At 48.4% G+C, this 18032-nt stretch overlaps 1 protein-coding gene across 3 annotated transcripts; it reads right to left on the bottom strand.

Moving 5' to 3' along the window:
* On the bottom strand, positions 1–17879 carry TCHP (trichoplein keratin filament binding). 3 transcript variants are annotated; one of them, XM_082354488.1, is made up of 14 exons: positions 17723–17879; positions 16212–16405; positions 15211–15421; positions 14545–14601; positions 13106–13174; positions 12248–12421; positions 11298–11410; positions 11047–11113; positions 9775–9947; positions 8846–8927; positions 7284–7469; positions 6558–6701; positions 5447–5510; positions 1–2673 (listed from the first exon to the last, which is right to left on the bottom strand). In XM_082354488.1, exons 2-13 carry the CDS (start codon positions 16403–16405, stop codon positions 5478–5480), a joined length of 1503 nt encoding a protein of 500 aa, XP_082210614.1. In that variant the 5' UTR covers positions 17723–17879; the 3' UTR covers positions 1–2673; positions 5447–5477. The 3 variants fall into 3 exon arrangements, with proteins under 3 accessions (XP_082210614.1, XP_082210615.1, XP_082210613.1); XM_082354489.1 differs by having other exon boundaries at positions 1–2646; XM_082354487.1 differs by lacking the exon at positions 1–2673 and having other exon boundaries at positions 4153–5510.
* Positions 17880–18032: the final 153 nt, after the last annotated feature.

Raw genomic sequence — 18032 nt, 5'->3', positions numbered from 1 at the left:
TTCTGACCATTTTGTTGCTATCTGTGTTGCAAACATCCTTGCCCATTCTGTGGGCATGCCTCCCTCTCAGGTGTCTTTTGAAGCTTTTTTAATGTAGTCAGATTTATCAATCCTTTCCTTATGGTTAGTGTTCCTTGGGTCTTAAGAAACCTCCCCTACACTAGATTACTATTACGTTTTACTTTGATATAATCGTAGACCCACAAAATAATTGCAAAAACTGTCCCCCGTGCCCTTCACTCAGCTTCCCCCAGTGGTGACATCTTACATAACTATAGTACAATATCAAAATCAGGACACTGCTTTTGGTGCAATCACAGACCTCATTCAGATGTCATAGATTTTAGACACATTTGTGTGTGTGTAGTTCTTGCCATTTTACCACGCAAGTAGGTTCCTGTCACCACATGAAGAAACAGACCTGCTGCATCACCAGACACCTCCCTCCTGCTGCCCCTTGAGTCATACCCATCTCCTGGCAACCATGAATCTGTTCTCCCTCATTGTCTCCTTTCAAAAATGTTATATATGTGGAACCATATAGCATGTGACCTTTTGAGACTGGCTTTTTCACTCGGCGTAATACCCATCCAAGTTGTTCAGAGACTGAGGTCATGGGGAGGGGGCCCAGAAACTACTGTAGGACTGTGTCCTGACCAGAAACCTTCCACACCCATATTTGGAAATGGGTCCTTAATTTTTTCCTGCCAGAGGGTAGGAAATACCTCCTTAAGGAATAGAGGCTGGGTTATTTAGTTTTGGTTTATCTTGTAGTTTTGTTAATTATCTAGTATCTGCCTTTTTCTTTGTTTTTTTAATAACATTTTCCCTCATTTCAAAAATGTTCTCTGTGGAAAATATAGAAAAGCACCCAAAATGAGAAATACCCATTATCCCAACTTTGAGAAATACCCACAAATATTATGTTTCCTTAAAAATGAAGTTACGTAGCTATTGCTTTTGAACAACTTTTTAACACAGCATGAACATTTCTCCAGAATTTTCAGAAAATTTTAAGCATTCCACTTCATTTTAATTCACTGTATAATACCCCAAACTCAAACAGCCTCCTGGTGTTGGACATATAGGTTATCAGTTTTTGCTACTCTAACTAATGCTGTGAGGAACATCTTTGTTCCAGTCTGATTGTTACTTATGTTCCTGGGCCAGGAGGCAGCTTGGTGCATTTAGGGAGGGCTCCTGGAGGGCTAGCCACTATGGGGCCTGGTAGGCCAGGGGAGGATTTGGGTCTTGGTCCTAAATGCAGAGGGACACCATTGAAGACAGTGGAAGATTTTCATTTCAGGTGTGTGTTTGTAAAAGATCTGCAGGATGGAGAGAAAAGTGAGGTGGATGGGTGACTTCAGGCAGAAGTCAGTGGTAGGGATGAAAGATAGATAGATGGTGGTGAGAGGGAGCAGAGTGGAGGGACTCAGAGATTTCAGGTCAAAGTAGCAGGACTCAGTGCCCTGGGGTATGGCTCCTGCAGCGGGCAGGTGGATGGTGGTGCCATTCACTTATCTGAGAACGCTGCAGGAGGGCCAGATGGCTGTTGCTGTTGTTTCGTTTAATGATGGGAGTTTAGGAGAGATCTTTTGATTATTCTTGTTGTGCTGAGTTTGAGGCATCTTTGGGGCATATAGTGGAGATGTCAGAGCGCTAGCAGATATAGGAGTCAGGACCAGAGATACAGATCCAGGAGTTATCGATGTGTACGTGGCACTGGATGCGAGGGACCTGGCTCACATCATGTAGGAAGGGCCTGTGTGGTGCCTGGGCCTGAAAGGCTGGCAGAGGCCGAAGTAACTCTGCATAGGTGCCCAAAGAACCCCGCTTGTATCGTCAAGAATGTGTATGGTAACTGTAAGCCAGGCTGTTCAGTTTGTCTCAGGAGTGACAAGTCAGCGGCATGAATGACAGTGCCACACCGCTTGGTTAATCTCACACATGGGGAACTCTCAACACGGCAATGTTCTCTACCATAAATGGTTCTGCATAGAGATGGAGGATTGGGTGTTTAGGGGGAAATAAATGAGCAAAAGGGAAGTCTTTTAGGTCAGCTAATAACCAAAATGAGAAAAAGAGTGCCAAAGCACTACAAGGACAGTGTCACAACATAAAACAAGGCTTTCCCATCATCATCACTGTAAGGCTGAAATAGTTCTTCTAGCTATCTAGCCAGAGATCATCTTGAATGTGTGCAACAGAAGTTATGTGTCAAGATGTTTATAGAAACACTATTTTTATTTTTATTTATTTATTTACTTTTTGGCCTCGCCACATGGCATGTGGGATCTTAGTTCCCCGACCAGGGAGTGAACCCGTGCCCCCTGCATTGGAAGCACGGAGTCTTAACCACTGGACTGCCAGGGAAGTCCAAGAAACACCATTTTTAAAAAATTAATTAATTAATTAATTAATTAATTTTTTTGGCTGTGTTGGGTCTTCGTTTCTGTGCGAGGGCTTTCTCTAGTTGCGGCGAGCGGGGGCCACTCTTCATCGCAGTGCGCTGGCCTCTCGCTATCGCGGCCTCTCTTGTTGCGGAGCACAGGCTCCAGACGCGCAGGCTCAGTAGTTGTGGCTCACGGGCCCAGTTGCTCCGCGGCATGTGGGATCTTCCCAGACCAGGGCTCGAACCTGTGTCCCCTGCATGGGCAGGCAGATTCTCAACCACTGCGCCACCAGGGGAGCCCGAAACACCATTTTTAAAAGAAAAAAATTAGAAGCCAAATGAGAATGAATAAATAATAATACCATCATTAATACCATTTATATTAGCACCCCAAAAATGAAATACTTATGTATAAAGTCAATAAAAAATTAACTTAAAAAAATCACATGCCTATATCCTTTGAGGTAGATTATTTTTTCTACCTTTTAGAACTTCTGAGTGATCATAACATTAAGTCAGAAAGTAAATAACCCTCTAAAATGAAGACATGACAATGTCAAACTCCCTAAAATAAAATTCCATGTGGCTTCACGGCTGAAGTTCGGCAAGGTCAGCAGGCACTGCTAACGTTAATGCTTTTGAAGGCATTATAATGATGCTTTATATTTTATGAAGACTGAAAACTACCTAAAAACCCAGATTGTGAAAAAATATTCATTATATTCATAAGGAAATATGGATATACTGAATATATCTGTGGCACACATGGTTCCTTCAGTCCCACGAGTTACAACTGGCTCTGTGCCCGCCAGTGACTCCTGCTTATCCATGCACTTGTTTGATTCCTGTGCCTGTTCTTGTTCAGCTTTTTAACTTCCCCAGGCCTCGCAGAGCATCCACCCTAAACAGGATATGTGCTGAGGGAGCAAAAAGAGTGAGAATCGTTTACGCACAGAACATGTTAGTAATGGCTTCAACACCATCTGTTCTAAAGGAATTGAACCTTGTAGAAGAATCTGCTATAGAATGATCTATAAATCATTAATTTTACAGTAAGTAGAAAAAGGTGCTTAAAACAATAAAACCAATATATGTGTATATATATAGCTACAACATAATCAATAGATAAGAGCTAAGAAGAGTATGTGCTATGCCAGAAACAGTGGAATCTCTAAATCTGGAAACAAAGATTGAGGCCCAGTTTAGAGAGGAAACATTTAAATATATTAGGGTGTAGAACCAGTATAATGTAATTTTTAATGCTAATAAGATTCCTGCCAGGCTTCAAAAACAAAAAACTCAAAGAAATAAAAAATATTCAGTAAACCTGCAAGCCATGCAGCGTGGCCAAAAAAACAAAAAACAGATAATCTGGGGGAATTCCCTGGTGGTCCAGTGGTTAGGATTCTGTGCTTTCACTGCTGAGGGCCCGGGCTCAATCCCTGGTCGGGGAACTAAGATCCCACAAGCCGCGTGGCGTGGCGGAAAAAAAAAAATTCTGTCCACATCGATTCTGTCCTGGAGCTTGGACAATGTATGACTGCTAATAATTCCCTGTAGTCTACTTAGAAGAGGCTCCAATGGAAATGAGAGACAATACCACTTTCACAAGAAAAATGAATATAACCTAGAAAACGTGACCATAGAAAATATTCAAACCTGTAAGAGATGTGGACTAAATCAGTAAAAACCTATCATTCTTTACAACCCACTTTGCAGCAATTAATAAAAGCAACAATGACAAAGCTTGGAAGCAATGCTCTCGAACCAGAACTTTATTTCACAATTAATGAACATCTGAAAGAAGGGAAGTAAATATGAGCACACATAATGAAAGTGGCGCTCAGGGGATCGTAGCCAAAGAAATGTAAGACAAGAAAATGAAAAACAGGTTAAGGATGCAGTTCGCAGCTCAATTTGTTTTTACAGCACAATGGAAGTGAAAGGCAATGCAGCCCTTAGACTCGGGATTTTTTAATAAACTCTGTTTTAATAACCTGGAACCCAGCCCTGTAATTAGCTGTAATTTACTGAGATATGGAATCTTGAACACAATATAATGAAAACTGAAACCTCAGAGGAGGAACATGAAAAAAATACAAGTCATAAAAATACGATTATTGCTGCAAGGAACTTAACAGCTATTTATAAAGATAAATCTAGGACTATGTCACATTGATAGAACAGTGGGAAGACAGACTTTTGGCCGATCTGTGGTTGAGTCTGATTTTGTTTTTTCAGGTTCAGTGCCCCTTCCTCTGGGCACATAAATCCCAGAAGCCTGCATATAGCTGAGCCCTTCCCAAGACACTAGAGGTCCAAGGTGTCATGCCAAAAGGTTAGCCAACCAGGTGACCTTCTGAGGTCCCCTTTTGAGGCTCAGTTACATACACGTTGCGATCATCGCCCCCTGCCCCCAAGCAATGCTCTATGGAAATTCTACCAAAATGCTTCTTCAAGGAGGAAAGACTCATTTATCACCACCATTTTAGAAAGCATCCATGGACGACATCAGACTGTCTCAGGGTTCATAGTTCTTTTCTTCCATAAAACAAGACGTGATCATTTTGGGACAACTAAATTAATAAATCCTGAAATTAATAAACTGTACCAAGACCCACAAATTTGTTTTCAGTAGAATAGTTAAATTTAAATGGCAATTTTAAAAACTGAAAAACTTCTCTATCTCTAGCTGGAGTCCTCACTGGAGGTTGACAATTAGGGGTGAGACAACAGGAAACCATGTATCCTGTCGTGGAACACAGTGTGTAACTCCTAGCATTGATTTAGAATCTACATTATTTATCAACATATTACAAGACTGTGACAGCACTGACAACGTGTTAACTATGAAGCCCCTTTCTAGGATAAGAAAGGCAGGAAAGGGCCTCCTGCTGCATGCTGCAAATCCATCACAGCTTAAAGTCTGGCCAGACCCTCTCTCTGTTTAATTGTGGAACTGAACAGGCTCGCTTAACTATTTTACAGTGACCCGAACGCTGGAACAGAACACGTAAAACGGTCTGGCGGCGGCACGTCAGAGGCCTCACCAACCTTGCTCTCTGTGTTTACAGTACCAACAGAGTCAGTTCCAAGCAATTCTGGGATGTCCATAAGGCTGAGAAGAGAAAGAAAAGATAAGACTGATTAGGTCTGCAGTCTCTGGAGCACTGGAAATTAATCTCATTTTAAGAAAGAGCTACAAGCACAGTATAAATGGCTATTTTCATTTACAGCTGAAAAGTCTTTGACCCTAGGCCCTAAATGAGGCCCTCTTTTTTTTTTAAGTACCAGCCCTAAGTAACATTTCACGTGGCTCTTTGAGACCTTGATCTGAGACGCTCACTGATCCATGATGGAGTAAGTTTAGAAAATGCTGTTCCCTGCGCCTTGAGATCCCCGGCCAGTTAAGACACTGATGTTCTGCAGCAGGTGTGGTACCTGCTCTGTTTCATCAGCTTCCCAGAGTTTCTGACCACAGAGGAGCCGGCCTCTCTGTTAGAGCGCCAGAGTGGCCCTGCTAAAGGAGGGACAAAGGCGACACGCCTGCTGAGCCCTCAGTCAGTTCCTGGGTGCTTTAGTCATCAGCTCCCTTGAAGCAGGGGTGACGGCCTCTGCTTCTCTGTGATCCCCCAATGCCCCGCATCGGGGGTCACTCAAGTAGTTCGTGAGGCAGGGAAAGAAGGAAGGAGAGGATCAGATGACAGGGAGGGGGCAACCGCAGGTTGCCGAGGGCAGGAGAGGAAGGGAAACAAGCCTCTGGTCACCCCGGTCAGCTGGGCTCTGCTGTGTGGACAGTTAGGACCCAGCACCACTGCGCCTTCACCTCTCACCAGCCACGCCAAAGCTCTTCTTGGATTGTTCTCTATCCCGAACAGGGTGGCCAGGCATGCAGCTTAGCAGTCAGGACCTCAGTCCTTGGGCTGCAGCGGCAGGAGCCAGAGCAAAGTCGCCACAAGGGCTGTTTGAGGCCCAATGAAGGACCGAAACAGACGCTGTGTCAAGGTTCCCTACCAGTCGAGAAAGGAAGAAACACACAAGAGGAGGAGCAAGGAAGAACCTGAGCTGCTGGGAAGCAGCCCTGCGCCCTGGGCTGTGAGCGAGCCTGGGAGAGCAGGGCCAGGCTGACAGCACAGCAGTAGCGCCGTCCCCTGCGGCTCCCTACCTTGGGCCGGTAGCCCTGCTCGGCCATCATCTTCGCCTCCTGCCGCAGCAGGGCGTCTGTGAGCTGCTCTGCCTGCCTCGCCTCTTCTTCCTCCTCCTCCTCCTGCTGGTCCGCTTCCCACGCCTGCAGCTGGCGCTCTGCAACCTGGGCACCGAGAGCAAAGTCACCCGGGACGGGCCACAGGGCAGAACCCTGCCTCTGATCCAGAGGGACAGGCTCAGGTCCCCCCGCTGGAGCATCAGCGCTCAGCACTAGTGGTGGCAGTGCCCTCGTGGGAAGGACATTCATGGTACTGAATGGTACCATGGTACTGGAGAGGCTATGTGTGTGGTAAAATGCACCTTGTAAAAAGCTCTGCACGTAGCCACGTGTTGGGAAGATCCTTTTGTGTTAACTATTAGGTACTGAATTGAATAAAAAGAGACTTGTGGCCAGTGAGCCAGGTGCTTGCAGATGCAGACAGGAAAGAGGCGAGGGACGGTAACAGCAGCCTTGTTCCCACAGGAGACGGAGGACCCGGAGCGGGGCTGGAGCTACAACCAGGAGGGTCAGGGTTCCAGCGGGAAATGAAAAGGGATGCTCCGAGCTCCCAAACATGGGCTTCCTGGACAAGGTCCAGGCCAGGCTGTGGAAATAAGTCAAGGGTCCCTGAACCCTGTGCCACGATGGCGCAGGAACCTCAGCAGGGCCTGCCGCCCGCGCGCTCATCCCAGGGCTCAGCCCCACCTGGGCTTCCAGCTCCTGCTTCCTGGCCGATTTCAGTTCTTCGCTCTCCTCTTTCTCACGATGAGCGGACTCTCTTGCCTCCTCAAGATCTCGAATAAGTTGCTCTCTGTGCCTCAGGGATTCCTCTTGCTCCCGTCGGTTTTGTTCAATCTTTTCCTGTATTTGTTGTCGTCTCCCTGTCAGAACCTATCCTCAGCGGAAAGGAAGAGGGAAGATTTTGGTTAGACTTTAACAGATGCCTGTTCTATCAGCCGTGGACAGTCTGCAGCTGCAGCTACACGGAGACCCAGCCTAATCCTCAGCCTCAGGCCCAAATAGACCAGACGAAGGCAAGCCCAGACTACGGGATCAGTCCAAACAGTCGGCCACGTTTCCCACACGTCCCCATCGCACACAGAGCACACGTGGACTGTGCGTATGGAGACAGCCGAGCACCAAAGAGATCAAAGCAGGCAGGGATGGAGCTCCGTCCCCAGGGCACAGACACACAGCAACAAGGTGACTCTCACTCCCTATCAGTGAGTTCTAGAAAAAGTAAGAAACCACAAGCCACGTAGATGGCCAGAAGCAGAGTCTGGGTCATCCCACCAACCTTGTGGATTTAAATTTACTGCTCAAAGCAGCAGAAACCTGCTGTGTTTGATTCTTGGCCAGAGCAGGATTATGTCCAGATGATGGTCAGGACTTGGGAACGAGGAACAGCAGGAAGCCACCTGCCATACCCAACAGTCATGCTCTCTGGGGGGGACATGTAAAGTGACCACAATGAGGAGGAACATTTTAAATGGGGGAAAAAAAATAAAAAGATGCTGGAGAATATCTGGTATTCACAAAAGTGAAAAAGCACCAGTTGAGACCGGATTTCCCATGGGTTCTAAAATGTAGCATGCTGGCATGCACAGAATATAATTTCCATTTTAAACCACTTTAAGATAACTTCCAATACATGGATAATAAAGACTTTTTTTCCCCCAAAAGATTTCCTTTGAATTGGGGTGTGTCTTATAATGCACTACTTATATATGATAAATAAAACAGTTATGTTCTTTAGTCTAATTCTGGTTTTGCACCCCAAGAAAAAAATCCTAAATGTGGAAAAGGCTTCTGCACCAAGATGTTCACTGCAGTAACATATAACAGCTCAAAATCAGAAAAAAAAATGTATCCACAAAAGGAAATGGAAAAACAAACTACTGTACACCCACAAGATATATTACACAGCCATCAAAATGACATTTACAAAGAAGATATAATAGTATAATAAAATGATCAAAATCAAATAGCTCAGTATAATATGTAGAAAAAACATTACCCATAGAAACAGAAGCGTAGAAGGAAATAAACAGTGGCTGTGTAGATGATGTAGATGGTGACTGTTTTTTTTCTTTTTACTTTTCTGTACTGAATTTTTTCCTAGTAAGCGTATATTACTTTTATAATGATATTGAAAGTCCACTGAAAATGCCCAGAGGGGACTCCGTTCCCAGAACATTTGGCAGGGTCAGCACGTGGTCACCAACCCCCGACACCCGCCCAGCCACCTGCGCCCGTTCCCGGATTACCTCGCTCATCAGCCGGTCTCGAGCACTCCTCTCGCGGGCCCACTCTGCCTCTCTCTTTTCCCACATTTCCTTAGCCTCCTCCCTAGGGAGACACAGAGAGGATGACAGCTGGATCCTTACCACCACCGGTGGTAGAAGAGAACCAAAGAACCAACAGGGCTCCAAGGCACCAGGTAGCACACACCTTCTGTGCGGCCGACCTCCAAATAAACTTTCAGCAGATTACAGGGAAGGACAACTTCACAGAAAGTATTACTATCGTAAGTACTTTAAGTTCCCTTTTTTAACACTCCATCTCCTTACAAAAAGCACTGGTGAAGACATGCACCCAGGACATTTAAACACTGAAGTGAATGGAACCATCGGGGCTGCAGAAGAGGAGGGGCACGCCGGTGCCTGAGCTGTCACCACGTTCCTGCGGTCACTCTAGCTCGCCCTGTGGCCTGGGGCAAGTGAGCGACTGCCTCGACTCCCCGTGACCCAAGTACTCTGTGACCCCAGCACTGGGCTGGATGTCAGGATTAAACAGGAGGAGGACCGTAAAGCACTTAGCACAGCGTCTGGCACACGGTAAGTGCTCAGTAAGTGTTACCTGTTATTCCATTACTTCCACCTACCAGATTAAGTTTTAGGATCCAGACCCATTCATATAGACCTAAGAAGCATTCAACGTCTCCATAATTTATAACAATTTCAAGTTTCTGAGATCTCAGATGAACAGATCCTTACTCTAAACCCTAACGGCTTCCACCTTAAATAACCCGAGGGAAACACCCCACAAGCCAGGTCCATTAGCAAAGATGTGCTCCTCACGAATGATGGACAGAGGAACAAGGATGGGAGTTTCATCAACAGCAGACAACCCTCACGGCGACCTGCTGACCTGCGGGGATCGAGGCACGAGTAGAGGCCAGGAAGCCACCTCTCACCTCAACAGCATCTGCAGCTCCGCCTCCCGCGCCCTCTCCAGTTGCAGCTGCTCCTCGATGACCCGCTTCATCCAGGCCACGTCGGCCTGGGCCTGCTCCCTCCGGGCCAGGTGCGCGCGCTGGTTCTCGTCCTCCTCCTCCAGCAGCGCCTGCAGGATGCGCCTGTCTGCCTCCTAGAGGAAGGACGAGGAGGCGCAGTGGGCGCGGTGCCCAGCCCTGCAGTAGCAACAGCCTCAGCTCCGCCAGCCCCTCGGCACTGAAAGCAGGCGTTCTGGGAAGACGTGGGCTGTTTCCAGAGCGGGCAGGGTGTGATCACTTAGGGATGCTTTAGACGCCAGAGGCCCAGGAGCTTTTCTCTGCCCACAGGGAGAGACCCTCTGCCACCACATGCACGTCTCTGCCCTCGGACACATCTGGTAGCACAGCTTTTTAGAACACAATTTGCCAGAGGATATAAGCTACAGAGACACAAATGCACAGAGATTTATGCACAAAGTGCTCACTGCAGCTGTTCCATAAGAGGAAAGCCGACTGGGGTGGGAGAGCAACTCGCCCGTCCGGTCTCAGTGAGGGAGCCCATCAACATACTCGCCAGGAATACCGACAGCTAGTCAAAGAGAACAAGCTCAGTCGAAGAACACTGGTCTGGAAGCCTGAGGTGTACTCTTAGGTACTGTGCTGTGCAATGCCACTTCAAGTACATTTAAAAATGAAACTGAAAACCCCCCAAACTCACCACTTCCCTGTATGTGTGTGTATGTAAATACAGTTGATTCCTGACCAACATGGGTTTGAACTGTGTGAGTCCACTTACACACAGATTTTTTTCAATAAATATACTACTTGTATTTTTATTTTACAGATTTTTAAATTAACTAAGTGTGGGGAAAGTGTTTGACGAGAGAGTACAGTACGTAGACTGAAATGAACTAGGGTTTGAGTCCTGATTCTAACCAAACTTTTAGCTTCCTGCCCTTCAGTGGGTCATTTATCAATTCCTTTGTTTTTGAGGCAGAGAGAGCAGTACGCGGGTTTTCAACTCCGTGGGGGTCAGCACCCCTAACCCCCACGTGGTTCAGGGGTCAACTGCGTATCTAGAAAGATGTACACCCAAACAGACACCTCTGGGAGGGGCAGGGATTGCGGGGGCTGCTGGTCAAGGGGGCGATCTCACTTGGTGTTCTCTTATGAGAACACACCCATTACTAAGCAACGGAAAACATGCTTTTCAAAAAAAGTGAAGGAAACGCCAGGCTGTCCCTTCAGATTTACCAGTTCCTCTTGGATCTGCTGTGTACGTCTATTGAGCTGCACGTTATACTGATGTCTCAAAAAGCGTCTAGAAATGAGAAAATATGGGTTGCCTTCAGTGTTTCCTAAAGAATTAAGCAGAGGTTAGACAGCTGCTTTCTGCAGATTGTATCCCGTTCGGTTTCAGGGTTACCAGTGCACGTCTGAGAAAGTGAGAGGCTCGCCCGCTTGGGGAAGGCAGGCGAGGGGTTGGGGGTCCTTCTCACACGCACCCCAGCTCCGCCTTCTGCCACAAGGCTGCCATCTGCTTCCTCTCTTCCTCCAGCCTCTCCAGCTCCCAGCGCTGCTTCAGCAGATACTCCTGCTCCTTCTTTAGTTTGGTGGCCTGTGGGTACAAGACGGTAAACCCAGGTAAGCGCATGAGAATCAGAGCTTCCTTCATCCCTCAGCAGACACGACGCAACAAGGGTGGCCTGGCCACCTGGTGCCAGGATCCCCTCCCACCTCCGGGGCTCTGAGCCCCTTGGCCCAGCTCACTCATTCATCTTGCTGGGCCTTCCCAACCCTGCCAACACGGATGAAACCCTGCCTCGTGCTCCCACAGGGCCCTGCACTGTCCAAGCTTACTGTAACTAAACATCTGTCTCCCTGACCTGACACAGCTCCCAGCTGTATCCCTAGCAGCCAGCCCAGTGCTCGGCACTTAGAATACGTAGTGGGCACAACGGATCTAGTTCTTGAATCATTCTGGCCTGGGGAAGGGGGGAGTGCTCCCCTCGCCTGAATCAGAAGATCCAGCCCCTCAGAGCCACTGTGCACAGTATTCTCAAAACAGCTTCCTGGACCAAAGATCCTCATGGTTTGTGCCTTGAGACCCCCAAACTGCTAGTCTCCCGCGAGAGCTGCGTGCCAGATCATCAGACTAAGTCAAGTCTACTAAGAGCACTTGAAATCCAAGTTCTCAGGAGGCTCTCAGACAGCAGGCCTCTCTACACACGTTTGAGAGGACAGGTATTATCTCCTGATGGCTAACATTCTAGAATCTGGGAACAGAAAAAACCACAGATGGGAACACGTGTCAGAAGGAGAACCCAGCGTTGTTTCCCTTCTTAGAATCACCCCCCGGATATGATCTCTGTTTAGTGCAGCTTTTTAAACGCCCGTTTCCTAACAACAAGGAGCTGCGAGCGAGGAGGTCCTGGCGGCCAGGGCTCGCCCTCACCTCCATCTCCTTCACCTTCACCTCCTCCATCTGCTGGCGCAGCGCATCTGCCTGCAGTTTACCCTCCAGTTGCCTCCTCTCCTCTTCTGCTTTCATCCGCTCCAGCGCTTCCCGTCGGGCTGTTTCATATTCATTTTCATACCGTTTTTCCTTTTCCTCTTCGGCGGCTTCTTGCTGCATGGAGCCAAAGGGACCCGGGGGTGAGTATCTGTAGCATGGAGCTGGCAAAGACCCAGCTCCCCACCACCGGTCAGCAGGCCTCAGGGCCCATTCCTCATTCCAACACGTCTATACCCGAGGAGGCCACGCACTTATCAGCTGTGTGGCCCAGGCAAAGGTGCGTCTTCCTGGGCTCAATTCTCACTGTGGGAACCATGGGAGGGGTGCTGCCCTCAGAGACGAAGCTGGGGAGGCTCTCAGCACAGTGCCTGGTACAGAGGAGGGGCTCAAGAACACCGGAGTTCCTTCCCTTCCACAAGTCAACAAAACACTTTCCAAAATGAACCCAGAGGTGAAGCAATGGGTCCACAGAGGTGTGGACTTTTATCCCCAGAGTTGCTGCTATAAACCAAGGTCGAGAGTTTATGACGTAAATTACATCAAAAGAGGGTGCTGCAACAGAAACAACCTTTAAGGATTCATGTTGCATCTACCATCAACCAGCCCTGGACGCCTTGTCTTATTCTGCCCCTGGGAGTGATCACGTAGGATTCTTGTCTGCATAAGAGCAACAAACATTCAGTTTTAACACGTGTTAAGTAAACCAAGAAGAAGTCTATTCCTGTATTGGAGTCATTAACATTGAAAACAAGAAACAAATTCAAAGACATGGAGACAGTCTCCCAACACATACCACACCTGTTTTTTTTCCTCTTTCTGTGTTTCCCAAGAGTTTATCACATGTTTCTTGTGAAGTTCCAATTCAATCTGAGGACGAGAAGGCAGAGAATAAACTTCCTCACTGATTCATTGGACACATATTCACTGCCAAGTACAGTGTCATGGCCTGGAATGTGGCCAGGTGTCTTATAAGGAAGTGCATGGTGACCCCAACATATACAGTCTGATTGCAAGTCAATTAGAAAACCAAAGGACCAGTCAATTCTAAACCATGTCAAGAATTGGAACAAAGTAACAAACTTTTCTTCCACTACCCTTGGGGCTGAGCGGGAACAGGTCAGCAGACACTGAAATGGAAATCTAACCTCAAAGGCCACCCTGGTAGGTCTAAAGCCTGCCAGGCCACAGGGCAGAAGCTGGATGAGGAACAGATGCAACCTTTGGCCTGGCTCCCCGGTACCCCCTCTGCAAAAGAGCAGCTGTAAAAACAGGCACCACCTGTATCCATAGATGCAACAAATTTGGGGTAATTAATAAGAGATTTGGGTTTAAACAATCTTTTGGATCAGAAAATGAATTGTACCACTGTCCAAAAGCTTTTGTTTGGGAAATTGTTCATAAAAGTTTTGAATTTCTTCCTCAACTCACACATGTAAACATTTGCAACTAGCTTGAATGTTCTGAATGAACATCTGAGTATATGACTTTGGAGGAGCCACTGAAATCTACAAATGGCCGAGGAGAGGAGTCCTCCCAGGTTTAGAGCTAAGCGCACAACGCCCCAGAGCAGCCAGATGCTCTATTACTTGTGACTGGCAATTTCTACATGAAGTTATGAGTACATAAATTAACACCACCAAGTGTATACACAAACTATAAACTGAAATTAATTAATTATATCCTTCATGGGATTCCCTCCCTCTAGCCCAATCTCTGCTGAATGATGTCACCCCAGCCAAGACGCCCCGCTCTCTCCTTGCCCCGAAGCCTGTGGATTTGTCCCTCTTTCTCCTACCACCCCAGTTCTGACCTTCACCATTACTTGCCTGGGCTGCGGCAGCAACCCCTCAATTGACATCACCCCTTCCCGCCCACCTCGACATTGCTGCCAAAGCTGCAGCTCCCCAAAATGCAGCTGGGACCCTGTTGCACCTCTGCTTAAAATCACGCAGGCGCTCCCCAGCACTTCCAGGGGAAGGCCGTATGAGGCCAAGGTGGCCCCTTCTGCCTACCCAGCCTCTGCCCTTGGGGTCCCGCCTCCCTATCAGACGTCCCAACGTCACAGCCACTTGTAGCTGTTAACCGAATGAACCAGATCTTCTGTGTGGGGCTCCTTTTCAAGGTGGCTGGAGTGATCTCTGTTTCACCCCAGCACAAGATGCAAGCTTAAAAACAAGATGGGAAACTCGACTTCATCTACTTAGACACATCAACAGAAGGATTTCCTTGGTTTTCACCTCTCGAAGTTTGGGGTTGTTCTTTTTCCAGTGTTCATACAAAAGCTGTTCAGCAATCTGTCAAGAAAACACAAAGAGGGAAGCCTGATGTCACTTTTCCAATCTGTCCACATTTTGGATAACCCACAATAGAAGTCAGCCCAGGCTAAGAGCTCCTCCACTGGCACGCCGGCACCGTGCCTGCCCTTCAGACCTCCCACATGCCTCACACCCACGGCGCTGGGAGCCAGACACCTGATTGGAAGCACACAGTGCTGACAAATGACTCTTATAATGGTGACAAAAGGGGGCCAAAATCTGATGCTACAGATGGGTCCTAGATACTAAAGATCTGTTTCAAAACATACAACAGGCTTAAAAACAGAGTTTGGGGCTCACCATTGCACACGACTACTTTAGAAGATAAAATATACCAGTCCCAGCCCTTTGTGGGACCAGAGAACTAGAATAAAGAAAAAGGACTCAGATGTAATGATTAAGGGGCCAAAGAGAATAGAGATGACTCATGGAAAACACACATAAAGAACAACTCAGAGTAAGCACTTTACCCGACTGGCTCTGGAGTGAACTGCCGTCTCAACAGGTCAGAGCCCCCGAGGGGACCCCACGTGGCATCACTGACAGGCTGGGGACTCCCGCTCTGCAGCCTCCTAAAAAGCTACTTACCAGTTTCCTTTGCTCCTCTCGGGCTGACTTCAGATTCCCGTGCTGCTCCCGGATTCTTCTTTCCCTCGAGTTCATGCTCAGCCTCAGCTCCTCCAGTTCTCTGGCCAGCAGGTCCTGCTCCTCCGCCAGAAGCTGCCTGAGTCTCTGCCGTCGGGCCTCCAGACGCTTCCTCCCCTCCTCCTTCATCTTCTCCCGCTGGTAGGCGTGCATGCTGGGTAAGAAGGAGCCACCATCAACCAGATGTGCTACAGCCGCACAGGGAACACGTGGCTGGTTGTGTGGGTGACAGAGGCTGAGGCAGACAGAATGTGGTGACCCGGGAAGGTTTCTTCCAGCCAAAGTGAACAGAGGTGACAGAACCACTACGCATAATAGAATCTTGTTTTTGCAAGAAGAAAATGTATAATGGGCTTATATATGCGCGTGCTAACAGTACCAGCTAATATTATTTGAGCAGTTACCATGTACCAGGTACTACATACCTGGACGGTTTTATATTAATCATCACATAAATCCTATAAAGTAGGTTCTGTTTTAGCCCCACTTCACTGATGAGGAAACTGAGCTCATTCATACAGCAAGTGACACAGTCAGGGTTTCTATCTAGGTCTGTCTGACTCCAAAACCTATGCTTTTAACTTCAGTGTTTTTACATGTATTTCTACAGAAAATGGGTGTATGTGTGTATATATATTTACTCACAAACACAAATGGAGGAGAGTATGGGAGGATATGCACCAGACAGTTCACTGTGGTTCTCTCCTGGGGGTATGGGGTTACAAAGGAGACTTCCACATTCTACACACATTTCTCATCATTTTATCTTTTTCAGTGCGAATGTGTTACTTCACTGATGATCTTTTTTTCAATTTCCAGTTGGAAAGACATCACTGTGCAGGTAATCCATGCTGTCCAGCCACACTCCCCCAGGTCCTTAAGGTCACATCTCCTGACAGCAAGTGGCCCTCAACCCTAACCGATGGCGGTCACCACACAATTACCTCCTCTGGTAGGAGGCCTTGGAGCTCCATTCTGCCTGTTTGGAGCTGCAGACGTCAGACACCTTGAAGTAGCGGCTGTTCTGATCCCACTGCTGCCGAAGCTGGGCCTCCTGCTCCCGGCGTCGCTGTCGTGCAGCCTGCTGATCCGGGAGCCTCCGGCTGCACCAGGAGGAGGGCAGCGTGGGGAGTGCCATCTGAAGAGAACAGCAGTGGTAAGAAAATGAGCCTGCTGCAACCCCTCATCCCTTTAATGCGTGATCCTCACCCCTTGGCTGAACGCTGGAATCGCCTGGTAGAGCCTGGGTCCCACTCCAGACCAGTTAAAAAAGTCTTAGTGTAGGCCCCCAGGCACCAGCATTTTAAAAATGACTTGTCATCAGGGCTGCAAATCATCTACTTAAATAAGCGTGGACTGCACCGGGCTGTGAGCCAGACATCATGAAGGGCACTGCAGACAGAGACGGAGAACCAGTCCTGGCAATGCTGGACAAGCACACTGGGGACTTCTATGCTCTGCCTAAGGTAACATAGATAATAATTTAAGGAATTCGTGTGTGTGCCAAGCCCTTGACATATACGATCTTTTTCATTGTTACTATCGCCCCATTTTTTGGCAGGTGAGACAACTTAAGTTCAAAGAGGTAAAATGACTTGCTCAAGATCACAAAACCAGGAAGTGGAGGAAATTTATAAAAGAGCTGGGATCCTAATTCATGTTAGTCTGAGATGAGGGCCCGGGCTCTGTAGACTGCAAGAGGCTGCCTGTTGGGACCAACATGCCCTGGCTTCGGCAACCCGCAGAGAGTGGCCCAATCCAGGTGTCACATCTGGAAGTGTTCTGGATTAGCATGGAGGGAGATCCCTCATCTTACGGATGGAGAAACCACCACCCAGAGAGAGGAATCAATTTGCATGGGTCAAGGAGCAATCTGGGGACACAGCCTGGAGACTTGAAAGCAGAACCAGTCTCACTCCGGACACCTTTTCCCCTGGTCCAAAAGCTGCCCCATGTGCAGGGTCTACACAGTGCTTGGCTGTGACAATGCTTAAGGAGCTTCTGTTGAATAAGCAAACTCAGAGTCCTCCGATCCCGAAGGAAAACGATCTGCGTGTATGGGCCGAGTTTAGCCTGAGGCTGCCAGTTTATGATCTGTCTTCAGACTGTGGCAGGCTTGCCAAACTTTTTTCCTTGCCCTGTGAGCCGCCCGCGGATAAATCTTTGCACCAGGAGTCAGAAAACTTAAGATTCCGGTCCCGGATCTGCCACCAACAAGCTGGGCTGCTCCCTGAAAAAGTCGCATCCCTCTGTAACAAACGCGGTTAGAGGAAAGTGTCGGACCCAGAGCGCGCGCGGAGCAGAGTGAGAACGGGAAGCCGAACCCCCGGGCGCTCTGCGATCGCGTCCCGCCACGGCGGGCGCGCTTCCCGCCAGAGCGGGGCCGACTGCAGCGGGGCTCTGAGGGTTCCGGCCCCAAAGCCGGCCCCCGGCCGAGCCCAAACCCCCGACTTACGTTTCTCTGCGCCCCGGAATTTTCGAAGGCTGTCCCAGCCCGAGCTGCAGCATGCCCCAACCAAGCCCAGCCCGGCCCACGGCCACCCTCCCGGATAGAGCTACACCTACGCTGGCCGTTTCCCCGCTCGTTGCCGGGGCAACGGGTCGGCGACGGAGCGCCGCGAGGGCCAAGCCTCCTGCAGCGCGATTACTAGACGCGCAGAGAGGAAAAAGAAGGCTGTGTTTTTCTCTGGTGCCCCCGCGTGGTGGGCGGGAGCTCAATCGCAAACGTCGCTAGTCCTGGAAACAGGCAAGGAAAGAGGAAAAGA

This window comes from Balaenoptera borealis, assembly GCF_965194805.1.
Source record: "Balaenoptera borealis genome assembly, chromosome: 14".
Classification (NCBI taxonomy): Eukaryota; Metazoa; Chordata; class Mammalia; order Artiodactyla; family Balaenopteridae; genus Balaenoptera; species Balaenoptera borealis.
This window is presented reverse-complemented; position numbering and strand designations above follow the sequence as displayed.

Bases quoted from the DNA above. Each gene is read 5' to 3' on its own strand.
- TCHP (XM_082354488.1), bottom strand. From the start codon at position 16,405: ATGGCACTCCCCACGCTGCCCTCCTCCTGGTGCAGCCGGAGGCTCCCG. The intron at 13,175-14,544 runs GTGAAAACCAAG...TCTCGTCCTCAG, and splicing joins ACAACCCCAAACTTCGAGAG to ATTGAATTGGAACTTCACAA. The intron at 5,511-6,557 runs GTAGGGAGCCGC...TTCTCTTCTCAG, and splicing joins AGCAGGGCTACCGGCCCAAG to CCTTATGGACATCCCAGAAT.